Raw genomic sequence first — 21,373 nt, forward strand, 5'->3', positions numbered from 1 at the left:
CTGCTGGCCGAGAATGTTTTCTTGCCTGATTCTTTGACCAAGGAAGCTATTGAGAAGGTAAGAAAGACTGCTGCTTACAGCAGAAATCACAGAGTTCAAGTTCCCTAGAGCAGGCTGATTATGGGTCATACCACTTCAGGCTGGGAAATACACTATAAGATTCCCTTTAACCTTCTTGCATGGATAATGCTGCCCAATGCCTTAAATATTGTCTGTTGAGGTCTTGGGACTCACTGACAGTCTTACATAGACTGTCATTATGACAATGCTACTGTGACAGACATCATTGTAATGAAGACTAGACTGATTCACACACCTATGGCCTCTGTAGAGATAGGAAGGAAAATGGAGAAGGGCCGTGTTCTGCCTCAGAATATAAAGCCAGTCAGTGAGTTGGACTTAGTGGGGGGAAAAAAAAAAAGTACATTTTTCACTAAACTTCCAGGCACTTAGTGAGCATGACTTAGCATTGTGAACAAGGTTCAGGCGAGTGCAGTTTGATTTGGAAAGTACAGGGGTAGGCGTATTTCAGTACTACCACTGTTCCTGAAGCATTGATAGGATTAGCTGCATACATTCCTATCAAATGCAGTGTTGCACGGTTCAATAGGAGGAGCTACTATGGGGGCTGATTCTTCAGTTTTCCTGTTATGGTATGTTATCATTTTGCAATTTACAGTGTGAACCGCAGTTGTATTGTGTATATGGAAAAATATTTGAAAGAAAACACGTCATGTTATTTACAATGGGGAAACAAAGCTGTTGCAATTGTTTAAAAAAGATCAGATTTCATCTGGTCTTCAGTGTTGGCTTGCATTGAAGTAAGATTCAACAAGCCTGTGGCATGAGTCCGGTTTTGCTCAGGAGACGTGTGTCCTTCAAACACTGGGGATGATTGTGTGGACTTCTGTTAAACTGGAAGAGTCTTCTGAAGGGTATGAGAAAGGGAGATCTGGGTGTGTATTTCTGTGTTGCACATCTCTGTTGAGGAGCACTTATCCTGCGTATCTCAAAGGACTGTTCCTATTGGTCCCTTGGAAGCACAGAGGTTGGCTCCGCCCATGAGGCGGTAAACTTTCTGCGACCTGATACACACAAAAAATGCAGAGTTGAAAGATTTTGGGGGATTAACCTTTTTCCTACTGTTTAGCGTGCCTATGCTGCAGTCCCCGAACTTTCAGCTTACATTTTCCATATCATGCCGAAGAGATACTTAAGCTGTCTTTGCACAGACCCAGCTTGGATCTAGCAAGTTTGTTAAAAAGGACTCTGCTTTTCTCTAAGTGATCTGTCACTGGAAACAGTATTGCTGTGTGTGCCTGTACTAACAAACCCTGCTAACCGTGAACAGAGAACTGGGCTGGGTGTCTCAGAGTTCAAAGCATTGGTGATTCATAAACCAGAAAAAATGACCCACGGGTAACGGAGATTTGACTATGAAATGTCTCTTGTTAATGTGTTCCTGTCAACTTCTCATTTGCATCTTGCAGGTATTTGCAAGTGGATTTGAGCGGCACTTCCTTTTGGACTTCTCCGAAGCGATGTTTACAATGAAACAATTTGAGAGGGTAAGTGGAAGCCTTTGTGCATTATGTTTATTTTTGGTGCCGGAGGGAACAGCTGGGAAATCCATGGTGTATTCACCTGCTTTGTATGCTGAATCATTTTTGTCTGTTGGGAATTAAAGGGGTGGGCTCGTGATGGGTGGAAAGAAGAGAAGGAGTTCTGGAGAAGGTAAGTGGAAATGAAGAGTAAGGGATGTCTCATAGATCAGGCCTGGAACTGTTGATCTGGGAGGAATCCAATTAATGAAATGGAGTGGGAGGTGAAAATAAAGTCAGGGATCTGGAATGTCCTGATGAGATGAGTTTTTGCATCAAATCACTGTCCCTGCTGGGATAAGAGGATGTCTGCGTGCTCTTGTCTCAGGGCACCAGGACCGTTAAGTCTGGTGTTTTCCTGGCTTATTTGTGAGTGTTTGGATTCCTTGGTGGCTGGTGTCATATAAATTTGATCATGATTAAAAAAACTTACTAATCCTTGATATTTTTTTTTCTAATTATTTTTGGTTTTTGTCCCTTCAGCATTTTCTTCCATGCTTTCTAGAATACATTGAGCCTTCCTTCTCTGGCACAGATGTCCTCACAAAGGATGAGGCAATGGCAGTTCTGGCTAAACTCATTCTGGTGAAAGCAGAGCCTCCTACCATTGGTTCAATGGCATTTGAAAAGTATCCTCTCGTTTTCACTGAATCATCTGTCAGGTGAGACTTCACCAGTTCAGCAAACACCAGATGTAACTGCATGGCTGCAGGCCTGAAGACAGTGCGGGGCTAAGTTGCCCTTCAGTATCTACTGGAATTGTGTAAACAGCGACATTGCTGGTAGATTTGCAAATCAGGTGTTATGGCAGGATCCTGTTTTTGTTTCTGAGCTTATTTGAGAAGAGGTAACTGCTTTGGAAAGGTTATTACTGGCATAAAAAGACTAGTGAATGTTGCAGTAGGTATCTGATGGGGATTTGTTCCACCAACATGCATGCTGCATCCTTAGTCTTTGTAGTGAGTGCTGCAGTCCAGGTTCTCATCATTACTAACCTCCTGCCTGTGCCCCGTCTTTCTTCCCTGTATGCATAAGTCTCGTCCAGGAGCTTTCTTGGCAGCAGTGCTGTAGTCCTACCATAGAGCACAGCTGGCTACCAAAGGGCTTGTAATTAATCCAAATACAGCACTGTGCTGGCACGGCTTGACTGCTTCTAGTTGCAAGGCTAGCTTTGTGGCAATGAAATGGTTGCTTTTCCCCTAGAGCCTCTTTGGGAAAATTGGGGGTAACCCTTGTCAAGCACAGAATGACCACTATTAATCTACTGATAAATGTTGTTCTAATCACTGTAGCTCAGTAATTCTTTCACCTGCAGACCGCTGACTTGTATTATTGCCTTTTTTGAAAGGTTTTGTCTTCCCTAAAAGGAAGCCACTCTGTGGGGTTTTCCTATTTTTGTTTAATAGAATGGACGTGTTAGAGTTTAGGGAACAGAAGGATGAATCAAAATAATTAAATTTGGTTTTCTTCCCGTTTTCTTTGTTGATCTCTCTGGATTTTCAGTGGCGTGGTGTACATAGCTGAGAGGACCTTGGTCCTACCTGGGACTTTTTTGTGCTCCTGCATTGTTAGTGGTAGAAATTAGGGCTGGGAGACATCTCGAGAGTTGCATACCCTATCTCCTACGTGCGTACCTCATCTCCTACCTAGGATGGAATTAGCAAGTCATGAACTAGTTCTGAATAATGTCTGACCAAACTGTTACTAAATAATCCAATTCTGAAGATTCCCAAGCTGCCTCTGGCAGTCTGTGCCAGTACTTTGCTGTCTTTATGGTTACATAGGTGTCTGGTGGTTGGTTTTTTTCCCGGTCCTCAGTGTGTGAATGAAACTTCCTTTAGTGCAGTTTAAATCCATTGCTGCTTATCCTATCTGCAGAGAACATAAAGAACATAAAGAGCTGCATCCAGCTTTTACAAATGACAGACTTTGATCATCAGAAACATCTGAAATCATCTTTCTCTGAGACAACAATCTTAACTCCTTGAGGTTTATTTCATAAATTTTGTTTCTTAAAACTCCGGTGATTCTTGATGCTGTCTTTTTGTTAGCTTCTGTATTCCTTGAAAGGTGGGACCTATGCAGCCTTCTACCTGTGGTCTTGCAAGCACTGGGTGGAATGGGAAGATTGCTGTCCATGCGGTGTGAAGTATTTGAAGTTCATATATTCCAGGATGGTGTCAACCCTTTCTACCTGCTGTTAGGCTTGTTGATTTGGGCTTTTGTGCTGCGGAGGATGTTGAAAAGAAAAAAATCCCTTGGGTTATCCAAGTGCTTTCTGTTAGAAGTGGCAAACATAATTTTGAATTTCATGGGAGGAGAAGAAAGAATCTCTGATAAGCAGTGGTGGGTTACTAAAACGTTTGGTTTTATTTTTAGCTCCAATACAAGGCAACAAACAAGTAAAAGACAAGGAGGAAGGGCAGAAGTACCGGCGTTGGATCATATACTGTCTTTAATCCATTTACCGGAGAAGGAGGACATCACTGCCCTTTCACGGGCTTGGGTTGCCTTGGTTGTACTGCCACATATTAGGTAAGGGTAAGGTATTAGGTACTGTTACCACATTTCTGTAATACTGTCTAGTTCACTATCTGTCAGAAATCATTTGACTAAGGGAAGGACACTAATTACTACCCTAGCTTGGGGAAATCAGGGTTAGAAGGCAAAAATTGCTGTGTGGAAATACCATGACTCTAGTAAATCAAGAATAGATTATCAGTTTTTTGATCACCTACTCCCAAAATGTAGTGCTCTAGTACATAGAGATGTTCTTGACATGTTTCTGTTTCTGTGTTTTAAGCACTGTCCTCTCTAGACAGTGTTTTCTTTCAATAATTACAGTGTTCTTGCATGGAAGAAATAGTGGCATAAGGTGTTGGAAATGCAACAACTTAAATTGTGAATCAGAAATAGCAAAAATGGTTTGCCACTGGTTTCAGACTTGGGGTGAGCTATCTGTAATTTAACACGAGATAGACGTGAAAGAAAGTTTTCCTATGTATGTAGGTGTAACACAAGTAAAAGTCTTCCCATTTATTTTGGACAGACCGATGGACAAAGAAAACATTCTGCCCCATGTGACAAGTTTTATAGACTCTCTCTTCACAGCCATTGACAAAGGAAGCCTCTGCAAAGGTTAGTTACAGTTATTTCCTGTTTATTTGCTTTTTGGTGATACAAAAAAAAAAAAAAGACAGTTTTTCTGATTACACAAAGCGTGAAAATGAGTATCAGTAACATTGTATTCAAATTTATTGACCAGCTCAAGTAAAGCTAGAAGAGCAAAGCTTGGGAGGAAATGCCCTCCAGGAAAGGATTCTGCATTTGCTGTTGATAATGATAATGAGGCAGCAGATGTTCTGCAAAGTGGAGGACAGAGATAATTGGGTAGGAAAAGAAAAAAGTGAGAAAAGAGAGTATGGAAGTCAATCTAAACCAGATCCAGGCTGAAGCAGTAAAATGAAGGAGAGATTATTGACTCACAAGCTCCAATTAGACTACTCCAAACCTATAGTTCGGAGCAGAGTTTGGGACATTACCATCTCTGACCGAAGTGACAGCACCAATTCTAAAATGCTCCATCTTTCCTCCAGACATGGGTGGTCACTGGTTGTCTTCCTTCTCTGATCAGAAAAAAATTGTTTTAACTGAGCTTGCATTGGGCAGGGCAGTTGTTATTCAGGGGGATTGCAAGTATTTGGCCTTTTGCCAAAGTATAAGCAAGTGTTGGAATGCCCCAGGTTCCTTCATTTGAAACGGCTTGTCTAGAGTCTGATCTTTTACCTTTGTAAACCCTTTATTAATATTCCTAAATGTATCACCACTTGGCTCTGCTGCTTTTTCTTCCCTAGTCTTTGTCAAGCATGGATCTTTTTGATCTAGCCCTTTCTTCTATCCTGTTTGAAGGTTTGCATGCTGTCGTGATTATTTTAGTGGCAAAGCACTTTTTCTATAAAAAAAATACCCGGACTTTCTTTTCTTGCATCTCATCTTTGCTGGCAGTAGTAGCAGCTCTATGCCAGCTCTGTGTGTGAGCAAGAGGCACATTACTATTTCTCCCTTTGCCCATAAGAGAAAAGAAAACAAATGCATGCTCAGTCCTACACTCCTTCCTCCTCTTGTCCCATCCCACACTTCTTTGCTTGATTTTCCTCACCCCCTCCCAAACACTTTCTTCATTCTCCAACATTCTTTCCAGCTATATAATCTCTAGAATTCCTTCACCTTGTACTAAGACTTCAGTCTCCTCTTACTTACTCCTTGCAAGCCAACCTCATCCCTGTGCTCTCTATTTGACCTTCCTGGCTTCTGACATCTGAGGCAAAGTACAGGTCCCAGAACTGGGTGTTAGAATTTCTGCAGTTGCTGTGGACTGCAGGGAAGCTGGCTTGCAAACTGGGACAGAGCAACAGCAAGTTACCCCTGGCAGCTGTTCAGCACTAACTGCCTCTGTGGAAGTGCTTACCGTGTTGATCATACAGATATGTCAGTAGTGAGGTGGGAGCTGCTGTCTGGGCAGTACCACTTACTACCCAGTGGCATGTCGATTATGGTTTGGGAATCTGTGCCGTTAGACTATAGATGCAGAAAGCTTCATCCTGCTGTTACTTGCTGTTTCTTCTCCTCTCTTTGAGGAGCTTCTTAGAGAGGTTACAGGTGAGCAGATTTGGTACACACCTGGGGAATTAAGCAACTTGGAATGGAGGGATATTTTCGAAGGAATAATAGGGAAATTAATGCTCACGTCCCCTTCTTTTCCATGGCAGCTGGCAGCATGTAAGAAAATTACACCCTTTAAAAACTTTATTCAGTTTGCCTGGTTTAGGAACAGTGTTTCTTCTGTTTGGGGAATATATGAAGGAGAGGGGAATTCTTTATTTTTGTTTTACGAAACAGTCAACGTGCTAACCTAGGAGTGTCAGGGGAAAGGAATTCCCCTTCCCTGCCTGGAAGGGCTTTAGTTCTCCTGTGCTTCTGGGAAACCCTCCATCTCTAAAGGAGGCTGAGAGGTTTGGAAAGGTAATAAAATTCAGAAACCCACCTTTCATTTGCTAGCATGGGACAGCTTTGAAGATCTTATATAGTAGTGCATTGCTGAAGTGCCGAAGTTTATAGGCATCTGTTTGGTAGCATCAAAATATATTTTTGCTTCTATTTTGCTGCATTTGTAACGATTTGGACAGCATTTCTTCATTTCTAAGTGCTATTTATAGCGTAGAGCTGTCTTAGACACTGCAACAGTGCTTAGCTACAGATCTCTGCTCTCTGTGTATGTGGGTGTGATGGAAACAGATGCAAACTGGGAGCTGCTCACAGCGTTCAATGCTGGTTCACTCAAGTAGGCACTTACTTTGATAGCCAGTGGAGAATTTCCTTAATGGGTCGTGATAATAGTTAGAAAATACACATGCCAGTTCTGGGATATAAGTGTTATCCTATTTCTGTGACTAGCCGTTTCAGAAGGACAAGCACCATATAAACACAAGTCATTGAATGCTGAGTAAACATACAGGCTGTTCTTGTTCTCTCTGCTCCAGGAAGCCTGTTTGTGGCCTGCCAAGCTGTAAGTACACTTCTTAGTTTGGCAGAGTCTTCTGAAATACTCCGTTTGTTACCTGTGGAGCGTGTCAAGAGCTTGGTGATGTAAGTATACTCCGTTGTGGCCGAGAGTCAACTTTGCCTTTATGTAAGGGCTTGTTAAATACCTCTTTGTTCATTGCCTGTTCTGTTCAGCTGGCATGTGCTTCATTGTTGTGGTTATATAAGGGTAGCAAAGTTGTAGGCACTGTTTGTAAAGAACCAGGTAGATGTAGTGCCTGTTCAGTGACATTTTCTATGAAAACTGAAGCTTTCTTAGACAGCTGCAGTGTCAAAATGTGGTGATGCCAACTTTGCCTGGGAGCACTATGCTTAGTGACTGTGTTATGTTGTAACGATAAAAAAGACAGGAACAGCACATGTTGAGTTGTGTTGAAAGTTGCGTTCTGCAGTCTGTTGGCAGCGCTGGGATTCCACCATGTCCTTACATACCCATGTGTGTGCTTGCTGCACAATGGGAGGAGGTTTTGTATGCTCCATTTTATTTATTGTAACTTTGTTCTACTTGCAATTAGCACACCTAACTGAGTGGCTGGAGGGATTGAAGGAGACTCTTAATATCTCGCCAGCAAATCCTACTAAATTTATAATCTATCACTGTTGGGCTGGAGCATCCCCAAGTCTTTGGTGGCGCAAGCTTCAAAACATCCTGTTCAGTTAGGAAATCGTGGTGCCCATATCTGAGGTATGAGGGAGATGAAGCAACTTGCGTAGATCAAGCGCGAAGTCTGGGCAACGAGCTTTAGTCTAGGGCTTCTCTGCCAGCTTTGGGCTGAGGGTGTGAGCAGGCGGGATTCCCAGTGTCTCATGTAAGCCTGGTTTCTTTCATTTTTGCTGAAGTTGATCAACACCTGGAGATAGCAGCAGCCCTTGTCTGACCTATGCAGATGTGTTTTATGCAGCTGTGTGTGTGTGTCAAGCTTTTGAGGACCAGCATGACAGGTCTGATTGGTACAAAGGAGGAATCCCATGCCTCTTGCACTGCAATAGATAATTGGGCTTTGAAGATACAAGCCAGCAAGCTGGTGAAGTCTGACTTACTGGCCTGCTGGTGCCAGCAGAATCTGAAGTCATGTGGAATTTTCTAATACTGTTGTCATCACTACTGCCTTAGTTTCAAATATCTGTATTGTTGCAGTGCTCCCTGTATGCTAATAAAACACTCTTGTTTTAGCACTTTTCCTTCAGACCCCTCTGCTTTGTTATTGGCTGATCTCTATTACACGAGGTTGGCATTGTGTGGCTGCCAGGAACCCCTTTCCCAAGAGAACCTAATGGACTTATTTGAGAAGTTGCATCCCAATATTTCCACTGGTGTTTCCAAGGTACTCTTGATTATTTTGAGCACATGCAAGATAATTTGTGTTTTAAAAATGTAATTTGAGTAAACTGAGTTACACGACAAAGGCTGACAGGAGAAACATTAGGCTGTGTAAAGCTATTGCTTCTATATTATTTGTTTAGGACTGTGTCTGTTTTTAAGAGGCGGCCATGGAACGTGAGTTAACAGAGGTTAACATTTAGCCCTGTGAGGCTTGCTTCTTCCCTAGAGGTGAATTAGAGCAAGAGCTTAATGTAGTCATTTTGAATTGCCTGCTAGACTACAGGAGCTCATCTGTTTCTCAGCTCTAGAAGGAACCTAGTGAAATCAGCCTCCTGTACAAAACATTAACCTCTGTGTAGATGTGTATGTGTCCTCCTGTGTAGCCTGCATTCTCCTGCATGCTTCTGACATGTTTCTGCTTTGGATAGGTCCGGCTATTGACTGTTCGTATTCTAAACCATTTTGAAAATCTGCCTTCTACACAGGTTGAGGTAGGCTGAAAACTTTATTTAACATTTGAAAGTTGTGTACAAACTGTTTTCCACTTTGCAGAAACAAAGCATTTGTCTGGTAGAGGTTGTCCTCTGCTTTTTTGCTTTCACATTGCACTTTTATTTCTTTGTTCCCATGCCTCCTGATGTTTTCAGATGTGTAAGTTTTGATACCTAGGTGGTGGAAACCAGAGCAAGTCCCTTGACTTTGTTCTTTGGTCCAAAATGACAGGGACTCTGTGTAGTTTTGTTGAAATACCTTTCAATGAGAAGAGGATACTCTTAACAAAATGCATGTCACTTGTCTGTTCAGGGTGATGGCACAGGGGAACTCCAGCCAGTATTTGCAATATTGCTCCAAGCAGAACTTGTGCCAGCAACAGTGAATGATTACAGAGAGAAACTTCTCCATTTGAGGAAACTAAGATGTGACATAGTGCAGGCTGCAATACCAAGTGGATCTTTGCAGGAGGTAAGTAGTTACTGTTGAAATGCAGTTGTCACATTCCTTTAATTCAAAAGAATATTCTTTCTCCATCACATGGATTGCAGAGTTTTTAATAAGAGTTCATAAAAAAAATCAATTAGTTCCTAGATTAAGTTTTAGACAACTTGATAGTAGGGATCGCAGCTCCCTTTGTTCTTGGAACTGTTGTGTTCTCTTGGATATTTAGTAGAACAACAATGATATCTAGACAAGTGGTCCACAGCCAGATTAATCAGGTTTTGATATTGTGGAAGGGAAGGCAAATGATTCCGTGGAGAAGTGAGTCATGAGCAAACTTTAAATCATGACCTCGCCATACCGTCAGTGTGGTTGAACATTGATAGGACTCGCATTGACCATTGGAGAGCCTAGCTTCTGGATCTTGCTGCTGGATTAAAATCTTGTATGCCTGTTTTGAATCTCCTCTGCTGCTGAGCTAAAGGGGACCTTACTTTCTAGGTTTGGAAGTTTCACTATTTTACTAGTTAAATGATTGTTGTGGTTTAACCCCAGCTGGCAACTAAGTCTTACACAGCCTCTCACTCACTCCCCCTCTGGTGGGATGAAGGAGAGAATTGGAAGGGTAAAAGTGAGAAAATTCATAGGCTAAGTTATAGACAGTTCAGGAGGTAAAGCAAAAGCCACGCATGCAACTAGAGCAAAACAAGGAATTCATTCACCACTTCCCATTGTCAGGCAGATGTTCAGCCATCTCCAGGAAAGCCGGGCTCGCACATAACTGTAGCTTAGGAAGACAAATGCCACCTCTCTGAATGTCACCCTGCCTTTGTTCTTCTGCCCCCAGCTTTATATTGCTGAGCATGACATTATACAGTGTATGAAACATCCATTTGGTCAGCTGAGGTCAGCTGTCCCAGCTGTGTCCCCTCCCAACTTGTGCAACTCCAGCCTACTCACTGGTGGGGCAGGTTAAGCAGCAGAAAAGGCCTTGACTCCGTGTAAGCACTGCTCAGCAATAATGAAAACACCCCTAAATTATCAACAGTTTTTGCAGAGCAAATCCAAAACACAGTCTCATACCAGCTTCTGTGAAGAAAATTAACTCTACCCCAGCCAAAACCAGCACAGAGTTCATAGATTTGGTGGGCCAGGTTTTTTTATTCTTATTATTTTTCTGGCTATTGCTCTACCTGTATAAATTTTTTACCTTGACTTGTAAGCTCCTGTGAGGAAGGGTTGTAAGTCAGTTGTAATGCATGTTGATCAGCAAGGAGCCAGTCCAGAGGACATGCTTCTAGGCCTGTTGCAATGAAGACTCCTCAAGACAAACTTTCCTTTTTTGAGGTCCCTAATGCTTCTATGACATCCCTAAAGTTCAAGAGGGAGTCAGGCAATCCAGAACATCTGCTGTGCTGAACTGGCTTTTGCACGTTCAAGGTGTGTAGGTATGGTGACTAGATCTCAGTGCAGCTTACAGTGAGCTACAGGGCTCTAGATCTTCTTATGCAGCCTGGAGACGAGGAATAATGATGTGTGTGACTTGCTTCATTACTTGTAGTTCTTCTGACAACTTTCTTGATCCTCTTTCAGAGGAAGAAAAGTTAGAGGAGGCTGATTGGTCTTTATTGGGTTTTTCTTGCATCTCAACAAGATGGTATTGTATGTCACTCCAGGTGCCTCTTCGGTATTTACTGGGAATGCTTTATATTAACTTCAGCCCTCTCTGGGATCCTGTAATTGAACTCATAACGTGAGTATATGTGGTTGGATGCTGCAATCCATAGTTGTCTCTCAGAACATTTCCTTCCATTGTTTGATGAACAAAAGCAGATGTAAAAATGTCCACCCTTCATGTGAAATCTTCTGAAATGAATTTGATCTCTCAAATCATAACCTGTGTTAATTTAGTTTCTGATTTTTCTTACTGTTAAAGGCAACTTGAAACAAATATAGTCAAATAGCATCAGAGTTTTGAGTCAAAGCTAGCAGGATTTAATTAGTGTATCACAAGTGATTAAAGGAGCAAGAAGCCCCTCTCATTTTCCCTTTTTCTGTTCTTACTGGAAAACTGTTAAATCCTACTACAGAGTAGGGGAGACTTACTGTGGTGACAGCTGAGCTAGATACTGAAATCAGTGTCTGCTTTCAGCATGACTTTATCTTCCTGGTTTTTTCTCTGTGTTGTGTGATTAAAAAGGATGGGATTTTTCCCCTTCAAACTAGGGAATTAATAAAAAAAATTAAACCAGCCCTTCAGAAGATAAGTCCATGTTAATTCTTCCTTTGGTTCTATATGATGTTACTGTACAGAAGTCAGTAGAAAGCTTAAGAACGTTTTTACTCAATTTGAGTTCATTTGAAGTCATGAGATACAACCAGATTATTTTAATAACACTTGACATTTGGGATCCATGAGTAAAGGCAAGGAGGTGCTACAGCTGTATCATTCAGATGTCCTGTCTTTGGACGCCCACATTAAAGCCGTGATCAAAGCCTCTTGTTAACATGCCGAGTGATGCATGGCTTTTATTGTTTTCCTTTTGATTTCATGCTCTTCTTCCTTTGGTAGCTCTCATGCAAAGGAAATGGAGAATAAACAGTTCTGGAAGGTCTTATATGAACACTTGGAGAGAGCTGCTACCTATGCTGGTAAGTCACAGCTCCTAAATGTTGTTATGACAGTGACCCAGCTAATTGTGAATGACATGACAGTGGTTTTATATGCCGTGAATTTACATGTGATGGGGAAACTCATAACTATGGCTCTTGACTACCAGCATTATGTCCAGGGCAGGAATGGAGAGGCTTGGAAGAAAACTGTGTCCTTCTGTCCTAAACACCAAGAAACAGATAGAAAAGGCACCTGCGTTACAGGAAGGAGTTGTGGGTTTTGGGAAGGCATGCAGCGATTTCGTCCCTGCTTGAGGGTGGCTCTGCCGAGACTGGTCAGGAGCAATGACAAAAACAGTATAACGAGGCTGACCATCTTTCCGCTCTGTAGATTCAGTGGAATTCCTGCAGCGTCTTTCTTGGGTGTGCTCTTGAGGTTTACCTATAGGTGTATGCCATCTGTGATTCCAAGATATGAGCCATGGTCATGCAGCCGTTTGTGGAGTTCTGTGTTATTCAAGAGAACGAAGCTTAACTGAGGTATATTGCAGGGATGTGTCAGTACAATACTTGCTAAACAATGCAGGTTTTCTAGGTCAGTGTTAAATACAGTTGTCTGAACAGGTCACCAGAAGTATTACTTTTGTAATAGGGGACTGATCCTTTGCTACTGGTGATTATGAAGTAACCCAAAGAGATTTTCTTTATCGATTCTATAGAAATGGAGCTGCAAAATGAACTAGATGAACAGGAAGAAAGCATTGCTGACACAGAAAGCGAGAAGATGCCAGAAGGAGGGGTGGGGACTGTCTTCCTGGAGCAGCTGAGGACTAGAACAGATTGCAGTGAACGGCTGGATCACACAAACTTCCGTTTCCTATTGTGGAAAGCACTGGATAATTTTCCGGACCGAGTGGAGCCTCGGTCGAGGGAACTTTCACCTCTTCTTTTGAGATTTATTAGGTGAATAAGATTTCTTTTACAGTTGAGAGGACACATGGAAAGCAATGTGTCGCTAAGCTTGAAGACTGTGGCTAGTTCGCTACAAACTTTATTTCCTGAATGCATGGCTGTTGAGATGTCTGTATCCGCTTAAGATAACTTTTTGACTGAAATGTGGATTCTGTCAGAAATATCACACAAGAGCAGGCTGAAATAAAACTGGCAGTAAGTTTCTGCTGCTCAGTCTCTCATTTATTGACTTGCCACTGTCACAGCCTCATTACTCCATTAGGGAGTGATTTCAGTGGAAATAAAGTTCTTTTTTTTTTTTTTTAATTGAAAATACTTTTTAATTTGGAATTGCGAAAGACCAAGATCAGGAAAACACCAATTTTGTGAGAGGCTGATTCAGTTTCCTGCCCCTGGAGGGAGAGCAATGGTGTGCTTGCATGTGTGCACATATCAGATAGTATGATGCACTTGGGGTAGATGTGATCTCATGCCATGGGAAGGTTTCTGATATTCCTTTTCTATGATTAGAAAGCCTATGTTTTGCTTGCCTTCCTCAAAAAATTGAACAATACTGTAGGTTAGTTTCCACTCTTACTCTCACACAGCCATACTCACCATTCCCCTACCCTCTCCAGCAAACACAGCTCCTGTGCTCTCCACATAACCTCTTTACAGACCTCTAGAAATTTAGCAATTCATGTCTCTTCTTGTCTCCTCCAGGCACTCTAGTCTCCTTTAGTGTATTTTGTCACTGTCTTGTATCTTTGCAACTTGTAGGCAAAGCATCATATACTTGCTGTAATGTGCTTCTTGGGGAGTTTTTAGCCATGTAGTGTCCCAAGACACAGTGCCATTAATAATGAGAATGGAAGATTGTGGAGTTTTTAGTTGTTCTTGCCCTGAAACCCTGACAAATGCTATGCTGCTTAATTTCTTCCTTTTTTTTTTTAACATAGAAATGAGTATTACCCCGCAGATTCATTAGTGGCTCCATCTCAGGATCTTAGTAAGAAAACTAGTGGTACAGTAGCAGCAAAAGAAATACCTGGTGAAGAGGTGAATGATGTTGCTATGGAGGAGGAGGAGGAAGAAAAGGAAGAGGAGGAACCGATTATGGTAGGACTTTTGAGAAAGAAAACAAGAAGAGCTGCTGCTAAGTAAGTATTTTTAGTTTTCCCTTGCTAGTGCTTTCACGGAAAGGCAGATTTCAGCTGATCATGTTGAGATAAAAATATTTGGTTTTGTATATATTCGTTTTTCTTCTGCTGCTTGCACTTCAGAGTCAGAAATTCTGCCTGCACAGTACTAAACATCCAAAGACCCTGCCCAGGTTTTTTTCAGTGTCTCATTACCTGCTGACAGTCCATGGTTTGTGCTACTCAAGCAAAAATTATGTGGTGGTCTGAAGGCATTCTAAAGTTTTTGGAGGCCATTGTACCTGCATTATCCTGGCTTCCGTGTGTGATTCTCTTTGTCTGTAAACCATTGGCATTGCCAAACACTTTGAAAAATGAGACCATTCATGTAGTTTTTTTTCATATTACGCCATTGCCTACCTGTTATGAATCTTAGACCTGGTCTTCTGAGGGACAAAGATTTTTATTTGGTGGTATTTTAGACTGAAGCTGCGCGCTGTCGTAATGTCATTGTTTGCAGTGCTGAATACATTGAGAAAGTGACGCTTTACATAAATTCTCCACAATTTTACCTTTATGAACTGTCAAATGTCCACTACAAATAAGTTACAAAAATTTATTTTTTGCCACTTTTTATGAAAAGAATGGCCTTGTAATGACAAAGACCTTCAAGATGTCACCTTACGTGTTAGAACACAATGAGCATTTGATATGTAATCTGAGTTGTCATTTAATCCCAGGTGTCATAGGTGTTTTGTTTTGTTCCCAGATTCTGACTTGTATCTGCAAATTAGCAGCAGGTAAAATACAGTGACAGTCTAGGATTTTTTTTTTTTCAACCTCCTTCTCAAAATTTCCATGTACTTAAGTGGAAATATTAGTTCCTGGTAGCAGTAACAAAAACATTAAAGATTTACTAGGGGCATGTTAATGACTTCTGGAGTGACCTCTCTTCGTCTTCGTCCTGGCTAGTTCATGCAGTCAGGCTTACGCTGTGATGGGAGAGCCTTCGTGGGGCTGCACACTGCAGCTCATGAGTTCTGTCTGAGGCAGTGGGAGGACCCACAGCTGCCCCACCTCGGCGTGGGTTTCCCAGAAGGCATCACGCTCGTCCTTTGGCTGAGCCCAGCCACGGAGGAGGGTGGCCCAGCTAAATATTTGGAGAGTTCAGTGTAAACTACCAAGGCGAGGAGCTAGATGAGGACACAGCACATGTGGTAGAGGAGATCTCACACCTTCCTTATCCTGGTCAACTCTCTTTTCCCCACAAAGTGGAGGTGGGGCAGATGAGGGGTCACGCAGCCGCTTCTAGTTGAACTGACTCCCATCTGTGCTTGCAGCCTGCCCTAAGTCCAGCACAGTCCATAGCTAAATGTAGCCCTTCATGTTGATAGGAGTGAAATGGGACAAGTGAATAAATAAAGCAGTAAATTCACCTGTTTGGTGTTCCAGGCTGGACTGGCAGAGAAAAGTAAGCTGCATCCTGACTGTTTGTATTCCTTTCTTATAAAAAGTTAAGCCTATCTAGTGCTAGTGAGGAAACAGCCTTCTCTGTGCAGTGAAATGACATCTGGAGGGAGCTGCTTAGGGGAGGGAACAGACTATCTCTTCCTGTGTTTCTGAAATGGAAGTCTGTAGACTTGCAATCCTCTTGTGTTGTGTTTTGCTTTTTCTTTCTTGTTAATAATTTTTAATAGTATGTTCTCCATTTGTTTATGATAATGCAGGATTGTCTCTTCTGGTCTTTTAAAAATATAATTGTTCTGGTTTGTTTTACAGGCAGCTAATAGCCCACTTACAAGTCTTCTCTAAGTTCTCGAATCCTCGTGCATTGTATCTGGAGCAGAAGTTGAATGCGCTATACACCCAGGTGATACTATTTGCTGGCTTTTAGAATTACTGCTAATAAATGCACTCATTCTCATTTGAATGAAGTGTTTCAGACTGCAAAAACCTGTCATTTTATGAACCAGCCATAAAAGGAGCTGTCTTTGAGAGGGCTTCCTAGCAGTCTTTACTTGAAATAAGCCCCTTTAGTAAAGACCTGCTTGAGATACCTGGCTTAGTTTGCCAGGAGTGACTCATGCAGGCAGATCGGGCAGCAGACAAATTGTGGTCTTTGGAAAGGTGGGAGGGTGTCTGCAGAGGGAGTCTGTTCCATTTGTGCAGCAAGATCTGGAAGAGGATTTTGAATGCAAAGCTTGGCAAAGACCCGAAGAGGTTTGTCCTCATCCTATAGTGTTGTGTCTACAAAGAATATGGTCAATGTGAACTACAGATCATTTTTCATCAAACAAAGAAAACAATTTCTTCCTGAAGAATATTCAGTTTAGTGTGATTCCTTTTTGAAGGATTTCCCTGAAGGAATTGTCAAAAATATGACTCTGAAGAGGGTGTCTAACTCTTTATCCTACACTCCTTAAAACAGAAATTTATTCATTTTTCTGGGTTTTGTTGGTTCTGATCTGAGGATTTATTCAGATCATTGTGGTTTGCTCTAATTGTTCCCAATTTGTGTTGTCTGAGACTGCAGTCTGGGAGCTGTGCAACCATAGTAAATGGTACAAACCTGTTAGTTCTCTGGGTTTCACCTGGCACCTGGTGTGGGATTTGGTAGGTCCATTCAATAATTCCCAAATCTAAGAATCTCTGATGAACATCTGCTTTTTTTTAGTCCACCTCAGAGTTTAGCTTAAGCAGAGAGTTGGTTCATGTGTTTGCTTGCCTGTACTCTTAGGAAAATAGTGATCAGATGTGTACAGGTCAAAAGAGTGTGAGAAGAACAGCCTGACATAAGAGAGATTACTTCATCACTTACTCTTGGCCGTTTCTGTGTCTTTAACGTGTGTTGTCATGGTTGGTGTGTCCATCTGGCATAGGGATGTCATGGCGAAGTTGCTTTTGATGATTCTAGCTTGTGCTACTTGGTAGGAGACTGAAGAACTGATAAGGATGTTGCTTGGGGAAATGGTATGTATTTCTTAATGCCTAAGTTATGAGAATAATCATCTTCAAGAGAGGGCAAATCTCAGTGAGACTTTGCATATCAAGTCTTACGAGTATTTTGTGTTCATCACAGGAAAGAAATACAGGTGTCTTGGAATGGTTTGGGTAGTCTGCCTTTTAATCCAGCCTTTGCAAATGCACAACTGGTAACTGGTTTTGGAGGTTGAAAACACAAACTGGCAGTGGTCGAAAAGACGATTATGAAAAACCAAGTATTAGAACTATCCTATGTAGATAAGGAGAAAAGTATATATGAACTACCAGCAACTACGTCTGCTTTTTGAGTGACAGTTGTGTACTTGCATCTTGGCTTTATACAGGCGGCACATACATTCTGTTTTCATTTTGGCAAATTAGTCTGAGCTTGAGCTCAGAGCCTTTGGGTTGTTTCATTGTTTTCAGTAAGTGCTTCTGTCTTCTAGGTAGGAACTAATTTTCTTTCTTTTGTCATTTGCAGTTACTGTCCCATCAAGACCAGAGCGTACAGAGAATAGCTCTTGACTGTTTAATGACATACAAGCATCCTCATCTACTGCCGTACAGGTAAAAGCTTTTATGATACTGTTGCACCTGTGGATGAGCCTGCTGTCATATCAGAACCCTGCTTGGGGTTGGTTGCCTCAAAGGGAGAGTCTTTCTTGTATTTGTCCATGATGTATGTATAAATTTTAATTTTAGCTAGTTGTGTATTTCTTGTCTAAAACAGGAAGTGAGGTCTTGAGGTTGGTTGGTCTCTCTTTCACTTACAGGAAAATGGCAACACTTTCATTCTGTCCCAGAATAGTGTGTGCTTCTTAGTTGCATCATTTTTAAAGAGATTTTTTTGTACTCATGATTTATAACTACCCAGAGAAAGTGACAGCATAAAACTGTAGTTTGTGGTTGAATAATCTCTTCAGAATGTCCAGGGTGTACTTTCCTACATAATTAGCTTGCACTTGCTGACTTTTTAAACATTTGTTTTAAAAAAGGGTGGGAACATTGTAATTTTAATGTATGTAATTAGATATAGAAGCATGTGTGTCTTGTTATTTTTATAACCACTCCCTGCCCTCAAATCATGTTTATTACTCTCAGGGAGAACTTGCAAAGGCTACTGGATGACAAGAGTTTTAAAGAAGAAATAGTCCATTTCAGTATTTCTGAGGAGACTGCAGTAGTCAAAACGGAGCATCGGCCAGATCTCATCCCTGTTCTTATGAGGTGTGTCATGAAATGTGGGTTTAAAAGTTTCATGTCATAGTACCATGAGCAGAGATGTAACGCTGCTGCTTCTCATTCACAACAATTGAGATAAACCTGTTGTTAATGGTATAGTTTGATGACTTAATTTGTCGTGTTCTATATGGTTTCCTTATTAACACATTTGTATTATGCAAATGGAGTTTTCTTTAAAACAGCATTTTGGTAAATACTGTTTCTGCTAAGTCTTGCAGAGAACTGTGAGAACATTTCAGTTCAGTGAGTATTGCCACTTAAGATACAGTGATGCAAGTTATCGTGCAGATAACTACTTTTATACCTGAAGTCTTCAGCAAAGCTTCCATTGTAGTAGTAGAAGTGGATCTTTCAGCAGGTGGTTTTGGGCAATGTGTAGTAATTCAGTGGAGACCTTGAAGGGGGGTCTTCCACTCAGCTTGTTCTCACTAGAGAATATTTTTAAGTGGAGTTTCTCCTGCAGTGTAAGAGGCTGGGAAACAGATGACTTGCTGAAACCTAATGCAACCTCTTTTTGACTCTTGAAGAATTCTCTATGGTAGAATGAGAAACAAAACAGGAACCAAAACACAGGGCAAGTCTTCAGCGGGCACTCGCATGTCAATCGTTCTGCGATTTCTTGCTGGCTCACTGCCAGAAGAGATACGGATGTTCTTGGATCTACTCTTTGAAGCTGTGAAGCAATACAGTAATGGTAGGTACACGCAATGGAACCTGAGGGTATGGTACTTCCTGATGGGTAGAAATGTGGGAGGATAAATAATGCTTAGTACTGTTTTGTGCTTCAGTTTGTCTCCAACAGTGCCTTGGAACGATAAAAGTAAACTTTTGGTAAGGACTGGGATTCCCTTGAGCTTTTCTTTATAAAGTGTGATTGCTCTGTTTTACAGGTCGGAGGTCAGAAATACTGAATGAACTTGCCGCAGCTGTGCAAGTAAGCTGTTAGCAGGACAGGAATGAGCAATCACTGGCATCATAGGCTACCCTGCCTATGATGGCAATGAACAGAGATTGCAAAGTGCTCTGATAGTGTAGCCGTGGGAGATGTCCGAGTGTCACAGGCAGATGGACACTCAGAGCCATCGTTATTTAAAAAGTTGAATGTAAGATGTGTAATTTAGGGCCAGATTGTATTGACTATTTTTCATTTAAAATTATTTTCAGTAGTGGGTATCTTCATAATGCTTCTCTAGATAAGTTGCTGTCCTTTTGCCTATCACAGGGCCTTGCCACACTGCAGTGCTTCAAAGTATGTCGGAGCTGGATTTGGCTAAAGTCCTGCCTCTTGGGCGTCAGCATAGCCTCTTGAACAGTCTTGAAGTTGTGTTGAAAAACATGGGACATTTGATCCATCAGTACCTGCCCGAAATTCTACAGATTGTGCTCTGCATGACTGCTGTGATATCCTGCATCCTCCAGCAAAGAGAGAAGGTACAACATGTACAAACATTTAAATTAAATTCCTTGCCCTCCTCCTCACCTTAGCTAGCACATGTATGCATACCTTCACTGCTTCAGGTAAACGTGTTTAATGCAAGCATGGAGTGAAGCTTAGTAATTAGTTGTCTGTTGAAATAGAGACCAATGATATTTGTCTGAAAGTGCTAGGGGGCTCAGGCAGTGCCGGCAGAATTTTTGTTCGAGTTACTGGAGAGACAGTTGGAGGTGATCTCTGCATTGCTGTCTGCCTGCTCTGTGGAGAGATGGGTGTAGGGGAGAGCTAAATGCTTTGTTTTAAGTTTATAACAAGATCTTATGGCTGGAAGTTGAAATTGGCCTTAAAGATGTAGTTTCTTGGCTGTAAGGATAAAACGTTTGAGCAGGGGAGAGAGAGGATTTAAAGTTCCTTGCCTAGAGGACTTCAGAGCAAAACTTGTCTTGAGGTGTTTTGTTGCAGTGCTAGACCCCAGGGGAGCTCAGCATTGTGGGTGGTGGGTGATTATCTACAGTGATTGTCTCCTGTGAAAGGACACAGGGAGAGCATGGCTACCAGCCATGTGTTGAGCACACTAGAGGCATGTTCGGCTCTTATATCAGGAATAGTCATGCTAAGCTCAGTGTCACAATTTGGTCTCAGCCAGGTATCTATCTGCAGAGCACTCCAAATGTTTCTTTTTTCTTTTCCACTTGCTGTGCAATGGCTGTACATGCCAAAAGGGTCAGGTGAGGAAAACATTCCCTTAAAGATTGGCTTTAAAGATGGGGCGTGTTGGCATACTGCTGCCCCTGTGCCCAGGAGAGCAGCACAGAGATCACTGAGCTCTAGCCCAGCTAGCTCAGAGGCTCTGCTGCCAGCTGTTTGGAAGCTGTGACACTGAGCCAGGCTTTTCTCCCTTTCTGAAACCAGTGCCTTTGCTAGGCTTCAATCCAAATAGGAAAAGGAAGGCTCGAATCTGGCCTGATGCAGAGCCTGGTCGTATATTAAGTACGAAACAAGCAAACTGCAGAGTCATCATCATCACTGCGGTGTTGAAAGGAATTATGAGATGATAGACTGAGCAAGTGGTGCGTTGAAAGCAATTATGTGATGATAGACTGAGCAAGTGGTGTTAGGTGATGAATGTTTTGCCACCGTGTGTTCTTGCCAAGACCTGACTGTGAGCATTTGAGGTTAGAACTTGCCTTGAAAACAGTCTATCAAACAAAGCAAGCCCTTGCAGTCAGGTGGCATGCAAGGTCCCATAGTTGCCTGCAGGCTGCACAGAATGTTATAAATGTCTTCATTTATGAAGGGCATGAGCAAATTTTAGGACAGCAACAGTTCACAGTCTAACTTAAACAATGGATTGCATGTGTCTACATGATTTAAACTCGGAAAAGGGTTTTAAAAGCTGCTTCATTCATTGCTGAGATAGTCATATTTTGTTAGAGTTACTACAGTAATCCTGTCATTGTGTGATGTGCAGAGTGACAGACTGTCATTTGTCTGAACTTAATTTAACACTTCATTAGCCTGTGAGATGTTAAAAGCTCAAGAAAGAGTG

General features: G+C 41.8%; 1 protein-coding gene across 1 annotated transcript in view; it reads left to right on the plus strand.

The window, feature by feature from the left end:
* The window catches only part of UTP20 (UTP20, small subunit (SSU) processome component, homolog (yeast)), a gene marked incomplete at its 5' end in the record, with an annotated part of 62,325 nt that overhangs the window by 7,791 nt on the left and 33,161 nt on the right, over positions 1 to 21,373 (plus strand). Inside the window, 18 exons of the mRNA XM_010144091.1 lie at positions 1 to 57; positions 1,491 to 1,568; positions 2,085 to 2,263; positions 3,981 to 4,136; positions 4,651 to 4,739; positions 7,142 to 7,247; positions 8,377 to 8,527; positions 8,955 to 9,017; positions 9,331 to 9,489; positions 11,139 to 11,215; positions 12,035 to 12,114; positions 12,795 to 13,038; positions 13,986 to 14,186; positions 15,945 to 16,035; positions 17,629 to 17,714; positions 18,249 to 18,374; positions 18,917 to 19,083; positions 19,612 to 19,820. The exon at positions 1 to 57 is cut by the window's left edge and continues 19 nt beyond it. Of these exons, the coding sequence (XP_010142393.1) occupies positions 1 to 57; positions 1,491 to 1,568; positions 2,085 to 2,263; positions 3,981 to 4,136; positions 4,651 to 4,739; positions 7,142 to 7,247; positions 8,377 to 8,527; positions 8,955 to 9,017; positions 9,331 to 9,489; positions 11,139 to 11,215; positions 12,035 to 12,114; positions 12,795 to 13,038; positions 13,986 to 14,186; positions 15,945 to 16,035; positions 17,629 to 17,714; positions 18,249 to 18,374; positions 18,917 to 19,083; positions 19,612 to 19,820 (2,319 nt within the window). The remainder of the gene's footprint in view (positions 58 to 1,490; positions 1,569 to 2,084; positions 2,264 to 3,980; positions 4,137 to 4,650; positions 4,740 to 7,141; positions 7,248 to 8,376; positions 8,528 to 8,954; positions 9,018 to 9,330; positions 9,490 to 11,138; positions 11,216 to 12,034; positions 12,115 to 12,794; positions 13,039 to 13,985; positions 14,187 to 15,944; positions 16,036 to 17,628; positions 17,715 to 18,248; positions 18,375 to 18,916; positions 19,084 to 19,611; positions 19,821 to 21,373) is intronic.

Source organism: Buceros rhinoceros, unplaced genomic scaffold (assembly GCF_000710305.1).
Source record: "Buceros rhinoceros silvestris isolate BGI_N320 unplaced genomic scaffold, ASM71030v1 scaffold13749, whole genome shotgun sequence".
Taxonomy (NCBI): domain Eukaryota; kingdom Metazoa; phylum Chordata; class Aves; order Bucerotiformes; family Bucerotidae; genus Buceros; species Buceros rhinoceros.